The sequence below is a fragment of the Sitodiplosis mosellana genome, unplaced genomic scaffold (assembly GCF_009176505.1).
Source record: "Sitodiplosis mosellana isolate CC-2019 unplaced genomic scaffold, AAFC_SMos_1.0 Smas_scaffold_6167, whole genome shotgun sequence".
Lineage (NCBI taxonomy): Eukaryota > Metazoa > Arthropoda > Insecta > Diptera > Cecidomyiidae > Sitodiplosis > Sitodiplosis mosellana.
Window position 1 is genome coordinate 4,028,100 of NW_022601408.1, and position 15,938 is coordinate 4,044,037.

General features: G+C 35.0%; 2 protein-coding genes across 3 annotated transcripts; one reads left to right on the top strand and one right to left on the bottom strand.

Moving 5' to 3' along the window:
* Positions 1–1,339: 1,339 nt before the first annotated feature.
* Positions 1,340–5,531, top strand: LOC129575688 (F-box/LRR-repeat protein 2). Of its 2 annotated transcripts, none has more exons than XM_055459617.1 (6): positions 1,340–1,882; positions 3,212–3,670; positions 3,737–3,913; positions 3,984–4,089; positions 4,541–4,913; positions 4,982–5,531. In XM_055459617.1, the coding sequence occupies exons 1-6, from the start codon at positions 1,805–1,807 to the stop codon at positions 5,319–5,321; spliced, it is 1,533 nt and encodes a 510-aa protein (XP_055315592.1). In that variant the 5' UTR covers positions 1,340–1,804; the 3' UTR covers positions 5,322–5,531. The 2 variants fall into 2 exon arrangements, with proteins under 2 accessions (XP_055315592.1, XP_055315591.1); XM_055459616.1 differs by lacking the exon at positions 1,340–1,882 and adding an exon at positions 2,567–2,993.
* Positions 5,532–6,808: 1,277 nt separating this feature from the next.
* Positions 6,809–12,691, bottom strand: LOC129575687 (protein TRC8 homolog). The gene is made up of 6 exons (XM_055459615.1): positions 11,187–12,691; positions 8,884–9,454; positions 8,276–8,813; positions 8,025–8,199; positions 7,753–7,934; positions 6,809–7,670 (listed from the first exon to the last, which is right to left on the bottom strand). Exons 1-6 carry the CDS (start codon positions 11,575–11,577, stop codon positions 7,437–7,439), a joined length of 2,091 nt encoding a protein of 696 aa, XP_055315590.1. The 5' UTR covers positions 11,578–12,691; the 3' UTR covers positions 6,809–7,436.
* Positions 12,692–15,938: the final 3,247 nt, after the last annotated feature.

A 15,938-nucleotide genomic window follows, 5' to 3' on the forward strand; every position in this document is an offset into this window, starting at 1 on the left:
ACCAAAGACTGGCTGTCAAATGTCAAAGAATTTCGATAAAAATTGAAACGTTACAAATTCGAAAATTTTAGTACACATATTGGAAGATATTAATATATATACTAGATTTTTTTTCGGAAAATGTCTAATTGTCTATCCAAAAAGAGCATTATTCCGTATTGCTTTCGTACAAACGATCTCAAACTAAATGAAGACTTCGATTTAAAATTTAAATATGTATCCTATATAACAACAGCCTAAAGCAATTGTTCATTTCATTAGAAGGAATGGTCAGTGAGTTAACATGGTGAGTTCGAAGCATTGAGTTACATTTATTGTTTGATATCTTCGTAAAATTTTAAAATCGAATATTAGGATTTCACGTTAAATATCGAGTGGACTGCATAGAAGATGTTTCGCCCACTAACGAATCGCAAAATCAAGCAAAATGGTAAATCTACGCGTGGACGACAAGTCCGCTGCTCCATTGAGTAGTACCTTAAAATTGGCGCACATTTTGGATATCTAAAGAGCATATATTTTTAATATTTTATTTTAATAATCTGAAATGTTATTAATTTCTTTTTAATTAGAAAGGCTCAATAAGCATCGATATGGTCTAGGATGATTTTCTATGGAAACTCTTTTAAACGAACAAGAACGAAAGATTGCAAAAACAAAGACAAGATGCCTTACATTCGTAAGGTTAATTTTTCTACACTCCCAAACATATAATTTCCAATTAAATCCAATTCTCCATGCATTGAAATTGGGAAAGAATCATATTTTAATCAGACCTTAATATCAGAGCGATTTAAATACTCTGTTTTTTATACATCGTGACATGGCAAAAAAATTTACCGTGTTTTTTGCGTACAGCGTATAGTGTACCACGCACCTACCCTACGACCCTAGAATAACGCTAGATTTTGCGATTTTCGGCGGCCAAAAATCGTAAAAAACTGATTTTTAGTGGGTCAAAAAATCTGGGGCGATCCCAATACTTTTCTTACACGACATAGTCGTGTGGAAAAGTAAAAACGCCGAGTTCTTATTTTCCATCATTCTGTAGATATCAGTTCATCCTTAATGGTAAATGAAATCCGAAACATTTGGACCTGACATCATAAACATAATTTCGACAATAATTGTAACATCAACAAATACATTTCATCGGAGTGTTCCAATAATCCTTTTTGTGTTTTATTTTCATGACTTGAAACAACATAATACATCGATATAATTTGTACCCGGCAATTCTTTTTTTAGGCTGTCGACCGTACATTCATTGTTACTTTCGTTTCGAGGCGTCATTCGCAAAAATTATTTGCTGTTTACTTTGTTTTGATTTGCAGTGAAGCAAGCCATCAGCCGACGAAACGTGAGAGATATTTTTGAATGTGTTGTTAATGCGAGTAAACATATATATTTGTTCAGTACAAATTTAGGTTTTACATAAAACTTATTTGAACCACGTTTCGGCTCATACGAGTCGAGCTTTCACGAATGTGTCGTCAAAAGGGACGACCGCAATTCTAGCATTCAGTTCATGATTGCAAATTTTCGCCAATAACTACGGCTTGCTTTTTAGTGCTTTACAGCAATACAAATCAAACATTCATTTCTTCACTTTGCAATAAATGAATAATTTATTACTAATTCGATCTCATAATAAATAATTACAACAGGAAAAGTGTGTTTATTGCAAATTTTAAATCTGAGTGAAAAAAATATTTGAAATCCTGCATTCCTTCATCTTGTTAAAATTCGAGAAGAAAAGTGAAAAAAACGTAACACATCAATTTCAACTCCATTCTACTAATCCATGGAGTGGGGAGCTTTAACAACTGCCACCTCGGGACTGGCTCGAGATGATCTGAGCATCCGACGAAAAGCTGGAATTGTAAGTTTCATCCATAAAGATACAGTATTGAATCACGACTTTATTTACATTATTGGGCCACCCAGTGGAAAATACTGCAGAAAATCGGTAAAATCAAAAAAAAAAAAAACTATTTGATCACACTCATAGCAATGATTACATTGCATTAAAATATCAACCTTGAAGCAAAAACATGCCCATTTGGTCCTAAAAATAATATAGGAATTCAATTTAAATAGCATATTTTTGACGTGAAGACTAAATGTATATGAACATTTCGAGTATATATTTGGTACTATACTTTTACTTGAATAAAACGAATAATCAGTATCCAAAGAGTAGACAAGTGAGGCACTTTTCTTTCTTATTGTTTACATTTCCATTTTCATTTGAATTACGCTATAATACGATATCTGGTTCACAACACATGTACCGATGAGTAACGATCGTTGTAAAAACGTTCCTCATTCAGTGATTTGAAAAAAAAAAAATCAGATTTCTCATTCAGTGAGAGTGTGGTCGTTTTTTTCACGATGGCATGTGTTTTTTTCTATCTTTGCAAACATAAGTCAGGCGAACTGTTGTGGTAGATCAATGGCAATTTTCAGCTGCGCGTATTTCACATTTTTCTATATGAATATTTTCACTCGTAGCGCACGCAAAAAGTTATTTTGGAATATACTAGCAAAAAAGTGTGCGTCGAGCAAGACAAACAATTCCGTAGCATTATGAAAAATGTAAAAAAAAAAAACGAAAGGAAAATGAGAAAATTGTTTGTATTTGTCGTCTCTTTTTTTAGCTAGTCTGTTAGTGACGTTCTATTGAATATGAATAGAACAATTTTCTTTTGATTTTTTTTTTTTTTCAAATATATCAATTATAATAGAGTTTCGTGGAACTGATTATCTTGTCGTAATAGAAATTGTCCACATTTTCATCATTGTTTCATTAGAGAGAATTAAAAAAAAGTGTACAGAGAAAGAATTCTTCAGTGGCATTCACAATTTCCCGAAAAATATTATCCCGACGTAAAACCATTATGGAAACTGATATTTGGGGTCAACTGGCATTGGAAGCCACATCAGTTTATTTGAGTGATGGTTCTGTGAAACGAAGCCCATTTGCAGACACGGTATTTCAATGATAAGTCAATTTTTTTTAACAAAAGATCTGTTTTGACTATTGCAACATCTTCTGTAAACGATTTTGTGCCGTCATAATATACTATTTTTGTATTCGTTGTGAAATTTTTTCTTTGTTAGTTTAGTTAAATTGCGATTTGTTTTTTTTTTTTTTTAATTAAAAATTGAATTTCAAAGCATGTGGACTATTGTTGCTATTTTGTTTCAGACGATCGATAAGCTGCCCGACAAAGTTCTCTTGAATATTTTTTCGTATCTATCGCATCGTGAAATATGTCGAACGGCGCGGGTATGTCGTCGATGGCGTCAAATTGCTTACAACACGCAACTATGGCGAAATGTATCTCTACGGCCTGAGGTGTCTGGTTTGCATGTTGGATCGTTGGATATGCTTCTCTCATTGATTTCAGTTCGATTTGGTGCGTCATTGCGTTACGTTGAGCTTCCAATTGAATTGATCACTCACACTGTGCTCCATGAACTGGCTGCCAAATGTCCAAATTTGACACACATGCTGTTAGATTTTTCAACAGCCATGCAACTGCACGATTTCAGCGAAATGCAAGCATTTCCAACCAAATTGAGGTACATGTGCATTTGCCTGTCGGAAGTAATCTTCATGGAAGGTTTCATGCGAAAAATTTACAACTTTATCAATGGACTTGAGGTTTGTGCCATCAATAAAATTTGAAATTTGCTTGAATGAGCTAAGTTACGATAATCACATTTGAAGGTTCTTCACTTGATTGGAACTTACGAAAAAGTTGAAGAAGAAGAAGAGGAAATCTATGAAGTTATCAACGTACATAAATTGAAATCAGCCACTCCCAATTTACGTGTCATCAATTTGTTTGGTATCAATTTCATCGACGATTCACATATCGATGCATTCAGCTCCAATTGTATTCAGGCAAACAAAAAACAGTTGATTAACAATGATAAGAAAAAAATTATACTTCAAATTGCATTTCTTACTTTAGCTCGAGTGCTTGGCCGTGAATTTTTGCAATAAAGTAACGGGATCAACGCTCAAAGCATTGATTGCACGTTCTAAGCGGCTCATGTGTCTGCTGATGAATGGAACAAGTATTTTTTCCCAAAATATTCTACATTGAAAATGCAATACCCATGAAAAGAAAGTACACCAGGTGTAGAGTCATGTATGCGCCGCGCCATGTTGATGGTATCCACCATGTGTGAGCCGGAATTTGCGTCCAATTCACACCATACACTATACATTATACACCACTTAAAGCATATAAGGCTCGGTGCAGCTTGGGCGTCAATTGGTGTCAGCTGTCATAATCATCTTAACCAGTATGAATGGACGTTGCAACGATAGCTCACACCAGTTTGCGTCCAATTTGCGCCGATCCTCATACGCTTTCTGTGGTATGATGTACGGTGTGTGGTGCATGGTTTGTCATGTAAATTGGGCGCAAATCTCGGCTCACACTTGGTGTACACCATACAAATGTGGCGCATACATGGCTGTACACCTGGTGTACTTTTTTTCATTCTTGTTTAACTGAAATAGGCCTTAAATCCGAGTACGTGATGCAAGTCGAATGGGAAAAATGCGCTTTGCAGGAATTAGATATAACAGCAACCGACTTGTCGACTGAATGTCTCATTGATCTTCTCACTCGTATTCCGGCGTTGAAATTCTTGGCGGCGGGTCAAATCAATGGCTTCAACGACTCCGTGCTCAAAACTTGGTCAGAAAGTGGTAAAACGGCTCAAAGTCTCATTGCCTTAGATTTAGATTCATCTGATAATTTAACCGATGAGGGTATTCACAAATTCTTACAACGACATGGCCCACAATTACATGCATGCATGCTCTCAGGAATGCCACAAATAACCGATCAACTGTGGATGAGTGTCTTACCGATTCTCACAAATGCCAAGTAAGAATAAATAAAAATATTTCCCATTGGAATGAGAATTAACGTGCGGATGTGTTGTTGATTTGCAGAATTGTCGTAATGGGAACCAATGAAAAACTCACCGTCAACATTCATGTCGATCAATTGATGGATACAATCGCGTCGAATTGTATGAATTTAGAGCGTTTAGAACTTCGTTGGGATCCAGAAAATCTCCGTTTCTCCGACAAAAGTCAGAAAGCTATCGATTTGTTACGTGTGAAATGCTTGAAATTGCGCTGTATGGTCTTGAGCGATGGACGATACTATGAAACAGTTAAGGCGAACTTTGAACGTGCCGATCGTACGACGGTCGTACGAACGACAACATGTTGCCGCGTCTCTGCATACCATTTGTTACGAAATTATGGTGATTTGGTGTTCAACTAACTTTTCTACAGCCCACATATTTCTAATTTTCACATACTTTGACTCTATTGTTTGCATAATATATATCAAGTTGCTGAAACTAAAATGAAAACATGTAAATCTTTTTGAGAGAAAGACAAAAAACAGAAAATAAATAATCCATATGCGTAAATAATCCGACGAGATGCAACAGATGAAGTGGGTCAAGGCAAAAATGTTCTACAAATGGAATCCATCAATTTTTTTATTATTATTATATATTTACTAGCCGACACTGTTTGCTTTTGCTTCCCGGCACGGTAGGTACTTTGGCAGGGGCACAAAATCAGCTTCCAGCAAAATAACTTAACGTTTACATGAATTATTGTTAAAATCGAAAAAATCGAAATAAAAACTAAAATGCTGTATTCGCGGGGGTATCATTACACTAACAACAACATCATTTGCAAAATGAAATTCGTCCAAAACCTGCTGATACGAAGTGAACGCGCTCACTTTACAAACGCACTTGTTCATCATCACAGCTAATGTCAAATCAACTTCTGTTTCAGTGTAGTTTTCTGTTCGAACGCAAACGTTTTCCCAGTATGGTCCGCAAAATTAAAAAAACAATTTTGCCACGAACCAGTTTTTATTTTGAATCTAACATTTTGTTTTTTTTTTTTTAATTATGGAAACTCCAATATATCATATAAAACCGTAATTTTCTCTCATACAACTCAATTGAAAATGGAAGAAAAACTTTTTTTTTAAATACGGGTTTAATCTACCGAAAGAAAGCAATTTTTTGTCTTGTGTGCCAGCGGCATATTTTCACAATTTTATTTGGCAGAATCGAAACCTTATTATTTATTTAAAATTCAAATAATAATTATTATTTCACCACACAACACAATGACGACTATGTTTGACACTGCATTGAATACATCCATCAATTTAGTTGCCGTCAAAATGCGTGGCGTTGTTGGTTTGACGTTTAATCATCGAGACTATCGCGGTGGCTGTATTGAACCCGTCGAATTGTATTTGGAGCCCACGATCCAGTACAAATATATCGGAAGTGTATCCATTGAACAGCTCAAATAGGCCTGAAATCACGAACAACAATTGCAAATGCACGAAAGAAGTGAGCTCAGGTCGTTCAGTATTTAAAATGTGCATGGAATTTATGGAAGTGTGATGGAACGAATTCAGGATTTCATCGAAGCTTATTGTGTTTACTCGGGATTGAAGTGTTGTTGTCAAATAAACACCAAGCAAAATGCTGATTCTGCCATTTTCTCATTGCTCTGTCGAATCCAGTTATGTGTTGACAACACAGTGTTGTTCATCTTTGATTCGTGTTCGATGCATGTAGCCAAAACACCACTCGTACACAGAAAATTTTGCGCCAAATAAACCAAATATTTGGTGCTCGTATGATATGAATTGCAATCAACCAAACCGGACAATAATACAATTTTGCCAACTTCTAAGAATGAATTGCGAAAATCAAAACTAACTGCATATCCTATGTTCTTCTCCCGGCCGCAAGAAATCAAACGGCACGTATATTTATTACATTTATAATGTCAACCTATAACACAATTTTTTTTACAGCTTACGACCAAATTGAAGGTAATTAAATCGATTTTTTCATAGTGTCGTCTTCCTTCGTCTAGTTTTAACTATACAATGTATTTTTTTTTCGTATTTGTCTTCCTTGTTTATTTCAGCGTTTTATTTCGTTTTGCTTGCTAGAGTATAATGCTACTATTATTATTTGTATATGCATTATCAAATGGTTTTTTTTTTTTTTCTTAATTACAACTCGATTCGACATTCAGTGGCTCTGTTTACAAAATATTCAGTCACTTACATACAAAGTGTGTACACTCTTCTGATTTGACTTTACAATTCAATGATTCACTAGCATTGGTTATTTATTCAGGTGCTCGACAAAAGAAATCTATATTATCATATTTAGGTGAAAAGTTCAGTGTAGTTTATTTTTTCTGTTCTTTCATATTTTTTTCTTCGTTTTTGTTTTAATTATTTTGTATCTCCTTTCGTTTTGCAAATATTACAGTTTTCCTGCTAGCATTACTATTTATCGTATTGATTTCTGTTTTTGTAGCATATAATTAACAAGTATTCCTAAAGATCTAGATTTTCCTCAAGTACCTCGACACCATTTTCGTCAAGCGCGTCCAAGTTATTATTTTGATTTTCGTTTGGTTCATTTGAATTCGACGCTGAATTGTTAGCCGCTTCCTGATTCATAATAATTTCATGGCAAAACGGGCATCGATCTTGAACGTACAGCCACTTACGCAAACAAACACCATGGAAATAATGATTACATCGAGTAATCTTGGCTGATGTCATTTCCTAATAGAATGAAGGACATTTTTTATTGTTGTTTTAAAATTAATTTTGTACTTCAACTGCAAACCAGTTTTTTTTTTTTTACCTGATAACAAATAGCACACACATCATCGAACTGTTGCAATTGTTGATAGCTCGCCTCTGGAAGTGAGGAAATTTTATGAACAGCGGTTCGTCGCTTCATAAACACTCCCCATCCAGCACGGGCTTCGCACCAAATATTAAAATAAGCATGGATTCCCATCATAAAAGCTCTAATTGCACCACCTGAAATAATTACCCGAGAAAAAATAATATTAGTCACACATTCAAATCTCTACCAATTTTAATATTCAATGAACGTTTCAAAACACTTGCCTGATTCAAACAAAAGAATCCAAAATCCATTGAAGAATAGGAATATTCCGAAGCAAAATTCAACAGAATTTCCAAAGGCTTTAATGTAGTAGACGTAATCGTCCAATTTTTCCCAGAATGTTTGACGTCTAGCATCCAACAGGAAAAGTGTATAAGTTGCAAGACTAACCAAAACCTGTTTAAAATTCAACAACATTAAAATCAAACTTCCGCAATATTTAATTCAAACGAAAATAGGTTCCAGCACTCACTTTGACTATGACCTCTATTGAAAACGCCGTAACAGCTAACAGCCATGTTGACGGCGAATGTCGAGACCACAGAGCGGTTAGTAAGATAATTGGTGCAACTAAAAGGAAGGCACAAACGCACAAGGCGCGTATGTGACGTTTTCTTGATGGATTTCGTGCGGCGCTCAACGACATTAGAATTGGTGCCACGATATTGTGCAAAAAGTGTAACAAAGCCGTAATCAATAGACAAAAATTGCGACATAATCGAATGAAACGTTTCTCCGGCGAAAGTGATGTCAATCCCGTTTGTAGTGCCAATATATAGAATAAGATCGCTGAAACGGTGCCAATCGATTTGTCCTCATCATAATCTTCGGATAACAGGAACCATTGGAACATTTTGCCGATGTAGTAACAAATCAGCGATACAATGCTTGTCATACCAAGCACCGCAGTTAAGGTTTCACAGCCACTCACTAACAGATTTTGCACTGTTGTCAAGTAGGATAGAGGATCTTTGGACGATAACATTAGCGTCAGAAAATGTTCGCCAATTCTGAAATGAAAAGAAAAACCATGAAAATCAGAAAAATGTCCGAAACTTGGTTTCAATAAATATTATGTACCTGATGGTCCAGAAAGCTCGTAGCACACATGGCACATTCAAGCGTTGCCATTCATTTTCGACCAATGCGGATAGCCCAAAATTAGTGGCAAAATTTTTGGCATGCTCGTAACCATTCAAAAGCGTTTTGATTATATCAAATGATGAGCTCCATAGAGCAATTTTCGATAGAGCCAAAGGCATTATGGCGGCAAATGCGGGAGAATGTTTGAGTATTGGCTGAGGCAACGGTAACATGGCCAGCAGCAATGGCATCAAAAAGCTAACCGGCAATAACGTTTGAATGCTCTTGTATTTTGGTCCAAGATGAATATACGAAAATATTTTGCCAATTATCCATTGGGCAAAGAGATGCGGTAGTATGGCAACAGCAACACCACGCGGATCCATCAACCGGTTCACATTCAACGCTAGAATATCTTCCAGCAAGCATGGCCCATCACCAATCAGCGCTATCGCAGATACATTGCTCCAATAAGATAGAAATATTAAACCTATTGATACTATGTACATATAAACAATAACCAAGTGTCTTGTCCATAACATAAATATACAGGCGGCGCTGAAACATCCTGTCAAATAAAATGAAGTAAGAAAATTATGATGTCGAATTGTAGAAATTTTAGATTTCAAATATTAAAACAGAAACCAAATCGTTTATTCCAACTCAGCTCATATTCCAAAGTGTGTTTACTACCTCCCTCTCTCCCTCCCCACCTACCCACCCTCCCTCGTTCAGCTTTTTAATTAATAATGATACACATATTGCGTGCTTATAATAATGCTACGTCATAATGACTGTACTTCAGACTGATACGATTTTTTTGTCGCTCTAAAACACACTGATACGTAATTTTATGCCCGGACAGACATCAAATATGCTATCAACGTAGACAAATGTCAGCGCACGGTAGCCGGTGTAAGAATGCTATGCAAACTATTTGAAATTTTTCCTATAAAGATTTGTGCTACCGAATCGAAGTGTATAACGTGGATTATACAAAAATATATGTACTGTATGTTGATGTTTATTGATTGATTTGTTTGGTTTTGTCGAATCATTAAATATTGATCGAACGACTGATTTATGATTTATGATTAGAAACTGGCCATAAAACAATACAATAATCGTACAAGAAACCAAAATGAAACGCTTTTGTGCAGCTACTACCCCTTATCAGACGTAAATTTCATTCTATTTTACTTTCATCCGGTTTAATTTTAGCGCTGGCATAATAGCTCGCATTCGGAAAAAGACAAAAAAAGAAACATTTGATCATCACATTATTTTGCGCGCTGATTTGATTCAGTGAACAAAAACTAAAGCTGAAATTGAAATTTCTATATTAAATAAATAGTGCTTAGATTTTAGCACCAAACTGACAAGTATCCGGTAAAGAGGTGATGGTGTTGCGCTATTTTTAAACAACGCGACACATCGAAGATATACTAGCATTAAGCACAACTTTTGTGATGTACATGCATTGTAGTCACAATCTAACTAAGAAATATGGTTTTACTGTTGTTTATTTCATGTCTCTCTTGCCGATATTTTTTTCTATGTATCGCCGATAAAATAGATTAATCGAAATGAGAACACACACACACAGAGCGAGAGTGAGGGAGTGAAGGAGTGAGAGAAAAATCAAATTATATTCAACCATGATGCGGACAAGTGTTTGACAGAAGAAGGTAGAAAATAAACAAAATATATCGCGTTCACATTTATACATTCGGCTTTTCTATTTTAATCAAAGTGGATGTGCTCCGGCAATGTGACGCTTCATCATTTTTGGGGTTATGTAAATTATTTGATATTTCGTATTTATCATGAAAGCGTACATAATAAATGTACTATATACTTCGACGGGTGCATGTGAACGGAAAGAGTGACAGGCGACAGCGGCAGGAGCTGAAATGAAATGAGCACCAACCACGTATTTATGGTCGATTCAACGCAACTCTTCGCCACTTTGTCTAATTATTATCATATATGCATTACACAGCTCAGCTCAGCTCAGTGCAGCACCGTATACACATACACACACACACACACACACACAGAGAGATAAGTCTCTCTATACAGTTGCAAGGAAAACAAAACAAATTTAGAGCAAACATGCTTCCCATGGCTAACAGTGACGTTGAAAGTAGTTAAATGTAAATCACAAATTATGACGATTCAAGAAAACGTTTCCCGGGGGCAGCAAAAATTTGAGTCGGGCGGAGATTCGATTCGATTCGATTTACTTTCAATAACAAATGATTTGAGATCGTCTTCAATGTACATCAAAATTTACTTACCTAGCAAACACGATAAAAACTTTAGACTGGTCAATGAAATTAATTTATAGAATTCGGTGTCATCGACAGCGGCAGCTGATATAGCATCACCAAATAGTTCAGTTGACGATGTATTTAGGAATTGCTCTAAGCTGCTATTACTACTAAAATTACTACTGGTGATGGTGCTACTATTGTTGCCATTGAACAAAATGTTATCAGCCGAATCGCCTGCTGAGGCCGCTGTTCTGGTTTCAATATTTGGCATTTGGCTATTGTCCAGTAATGTGGAGTCATTTTGCGCTGTGAATGGTAGTCCCATACTAATTTTCAATATTTCGTCAATGATGAAGATTGGCGGCACCCGTAATATCACATCGACAAACCCGAGCATTTTTGTTCGCACCGACATTGTGGCTACACTTCGTATCTATCCACTTGGTTATCCGTATCGATTCTCTCTCTCTCTCTCTCTCTCTCTCTCTCTCTCTCTCTCTTCAATTAGTTTTGCTATTTGCTATTCGACTATCTTCGATTTTATAATTTGTTGCTGTTATGCGCCCCTCTGTTCACGTCAAAAGCGGTGTCGTGTTAGATGTTGGATATTGAACGTTCGGATCTGGGCTTGGGTTACTTCACTTTTTTGATTTGTTCTTGTTCTTTAAATGATTCGTCGTGACTTGTTCGACGGTACGAAAATTAGCTTGAATTTTTGTTAAACACCGTACCCGTTATTGTTATTTGCATTCGTATGTTGGCTCACATTAATTCTCTCACACACATTCCATGCCATCTACTTTTACACACTACAGCGCATTGAATTAAAAGCACCACTCGTGCTTTATCGCCTTCATTAAATGACCTTTTTTCAATCGTCACCAATACAATTACACTTTCACGAGATCAAAAAACAAATGAAGATTTACCAAAAGAAGAGAATTTGCGTTCCTTTCTTTTTCTCTTTCTTATCTTTAAGCTTCTGGTGATTGTGTTTCCAGTTTGTTGGTGTCACCCAATATGTTTCTATGGATTTCCAAATAAAATTTCACAAGCACTTTGACTTTTGTAATACAACACTCGATTGATACAATTATCATCTATTTCTATATGTATTTCTAATGCATTTCGGATGCGATATAATTTTAAAGTTTATACACTGTGTTTTCATTCGATTTTTTGATTCGCAATTTCCACTTTATTGACACACAAATACCTCGAGTATTGTTGTGTTTCATTTGTTGTTTTTTTTTGGTTACAGAAATCGGATGCTATTCAATAACAAGCGATAATTTTCTAAAAAATATCGATGAAATTAAGTGTTTATTTCTTTAAAAAAAGGTTTTTGGTTAAAAAATTAAAAGAAAAGAAAATAAATTGCGAAATGATTGAAGTTTTTTTTTTCTGTTTAACAACGCAATGCGAGAGTTATTTCGTATGTATTATATTTATTTGACACGAAAAAAATTTACTATGTTTCACACACATAAGTAAACTCTTGCTGTCGTTTGACATGAACGAAATGAAATATTTCAAGAGGGCACTGCATTCAGCCATGTGTACTAATTTATGTCAAACCTAGAACTATTAGAACATTTCCGTGTTTTTCCCTCCATGCTCGGAGTAGCGACATCTTGTGAAATTAGCAAAATATACGTTGATAGACGAAACATTTTTTTTTAAGCAAATCAGTTTGAAAGTTGATTTTCATGATCCAAAAGCTAATTGTAAAATGCATTCATTTGATTTTGATGCTACACGTAATTGGAAAAATATATTTTCTATAGGATTAAAATAAATTAATGCAATTATAAATTAGGTGATGAACTTTCCATTATGATGCTTTTTGGTGGAGTGACCAAGAATTTATTGAAATTAATTGAATGGAAAAACCTTTCAAAGTAATGTCTGCATATATACCCACGAGTTTTTGTATGATCCTTAACAAATTGTAAACTACTTCATTTTTACATTTTTGTGGCTTTCATTTTAAAACACATATTCATCGTCTTTACAAAAATTATTAATCGAAAGCGAGCATCTTTACTTGAAATTTTTTTGTTCTGATTTTTTGCCATTACACTTTTTTATGCAATACTTTGTAGTGCTTGGTAGTAAATCGATAAAAAAAAATTAGGCATTGGCTCAGATAAACGTCTTAAAAAATGAATACAGACTCCGAATGTTACCAAAACAATCTCAGAATGTCAATTTTTGAAAGAAAAACTCCTGATACGTTTATATCAATTTTTCGACTATACCTCGGACACAAGTGATAGAACAAACTCCTCAGATTCCAAATCTGGAATCGATTTTTTTTATTTTGGATACTGGAGGCAGCGACATTTAAATGACCACTTTTTACGTTAGAATGATAGACAGATGTTTTTGGGAAAGTACAACAATTTAACCTGTTAGAAGTATAAAATCTTTTACCTTCGTATCGAATTTGATAAGAATTTAATTCTCGTACATGCTTAAATTATTACGAAAAAAAATCGTTAGAAATTTTAACTTAGAATCAAATGGCAAATTTTGAAATGAATAAGAGCATAATAGTTGGGCAAAAATTGGGTCCTTTCATTGACCAATAGATGCATGAATTTTCGTATGAAAAGTCATAAAAATGTAGAAAAATCTATAAAACCGTGGAAAAAATGATTCACATTAATGCCGGTGTTCGGATGTGAATGAATGCGTTCGAAAAATGAGTTCCATGTGAACTTACGAGGAAGAAAAAAAGAAAAGAGAAAAACCACTGAAGTGGCATACTAATTAGTGAATGAAATAATATTTTCTTATTTAAGATTTCAATTCTTTTGCACCTTAAGTGTTCATTTCGCTGGTTTTGTGCTTAAGCTCAAGTGCGTTCATTGTGATCCTTTGGAATGCATTGTGGTACTTTGTTTGTGATAATGAATGGATATTGTGTGCGTTTGGATCGGCTACTTCAACCATTGGACTCAAGTAGTGTGTATGGTTTCATGCTATTGACAAATTTCTCTCATGCTTCGAATGATTCCATGATGTTAATCATGTTACGGTCAATCGTATTAGTAAATGCAATACTACGTGCTTAGCACTTTGGTGTGGGATAGATTTTGAGTGTGAGCGTGTGTATGTATATGTGCATGCTCGAATACGAAAATGCAAAGCAACGAACAAAGAATATAGTCATACAAATGACCACGCAATAATTTTATTTTATGGCCATTGTTAATTTGAACACACAATTCATTCCTTACTATTCTGGACTTCAATTTTTATTACCAATCTCCATTCCGTAGCAAACGTACATTGAATTTTATTTTTCTTTCAAACAAATTATTATCGCCTTGATTCATTCATTGCTCTTTTTCTGCCTTGTATTGAATGCCCTTCGCTCGTAGTTGTATTTCTTTTTTTGTATTCTTCACTTTTCTTCAGATTTTTCGCTTTGAATGGAATTAGTTTTCGATTCTATCGAGTTATTTTTCATAGCTTTCTCTCTTCAGCACACACATATATCTGGTTTTTTTTTCTGCTTCGAATGAAACGATATTCCTTTGAGTACTGATTCGAAAAAAAATCATCTCTTTGTGTCTTCATTTACGTTACAATACGATTGAGCTGGCTGGCTGGTCCGAGCTGTCTATATCAATGGCGAAGACAACAGAAAACTATAGGTGATAATTTATTTGGCAATTTTTCTTGAGAGTTTCATTCATTCGGCTATTGTTCATTCGGATTATTGTTGAAGTGTTGGTAAATACAGCGTCACACAGTCTGGTTCAATATTTCTAAATAAAATCGAACGAATGACCTGATTCAGTAAAGTGTCGCCTTAACTTGAAAATGATTACATAACACAGGTCATGAAGTGTGTGGGAACCTTGTTTCTGAAATATGGTTTAAAACCATTTTTCGCCTGTCCTTCAATACAATATAATACGCTTAAAATTGAATCGATCAAGAAAATGAACGATGCAATTCAGCTAAATTGGTTTCAGAATCTCGGTCTGCAAATTGAAACCCGTGGCCAGGTAAGGGACTTGACTTTTCCATTCAAAATCGATATAGAAACGGATAATATTTATTGATAAAGATCTTAACCGAGACAGTCACTTCAATAGAGACATCTAAAATTATGCATGGATATTGTTTGCCATCAAACCATTGAATACGTTTACAATTTTATTCGAAATAAAAATAATGCATCAAGTATATAAAATCACTTCTTTGATGTTGATTCGAATGGGTCAAGAATGTTGCGGCATTTTTTTTTTTGATCCAAGAAGGAAATTAATGGAGAAAAGTATGTTGATATTGAATGCTGATGATGAATCGGTGGAGAACTCAATGTCATTTTTGTCACGCGCTGATATGACATGTCACTATGACATGTCACTATGATCCATGCGGTCAAGAAATTAGTAAAAGCAATTGAAGATCTGTCATCAATGACGTTCCGTTCTGGAGAAATAAAGAGATACCGAATCAAATCAAAGTCATTTTGAACATAAAGCATTATTATTGCTTCAGCGAACGATCAGAATCATAAACGACTTATGAGTATGGTTTTTTGTACAAGAATTTACGAAAATCTAATAATTTCGGAATTTAACTGAATCAAAAATTACGGCCGGCGACAGCGTGAGCGAGTGGAGAATGCACCCAAGCGCTGAAAGTCGAACTCACCTTTATATACACGCAATTTTGGACTATTTTTTTTTTGGTATAAATGCATTATCGCTAGAAAGCATGTGGACGATCCTGGTGCATAGACATTTAAAAAAT

Excerpts from the sequence above, each read along its gene's own strand:
- LOC129575688 (XM_055459616.1), top strand. The coding sequence starts at position 2,901 with ATGGAAACTGATATTTGGGGTCAACTGGCATTGGAAGCCACATCAGTT. Across the intron at positions 2,994-3,211 it reads GAAGCCCATTTGCAGACACG|ACGATCGATAAGCTGCCCGA; the intron begins GTATTTCAATGA and ends ATTTTGTTTCAG. Across the intron at positions 4,914-4,981 it reads CCGATTCTCACAAATGCCAA|AATTGTCGTAATGGGAACCA; the intron begins GTAAGAATAAAT and ends GTTGATTTGCAG.
- LOC129575687 (XM_055459615.1), bottom strand. The coding sequence starts at position 11,577 with ATGTCGGTGCGAACAAAAATGCTCGGGTTTGTCGATGTGATATTACGG. Across the intron at positions 9,455-11,186 it reads GTTTTTATCGTGTTTGCTAG|GATGTTTCAGCGCCGCCTGT; the intron begins GTAAGTAAATTT and ends TTTATTTGACAG. Across the intron at positions 8,200-8,275 it reads CAATAGAGGTCATAGTCAAA|GTTTTGGTTAGTCTTGCAAC; the intron begins GTGAGTGCTGGA and ends AATTTTAAACAG.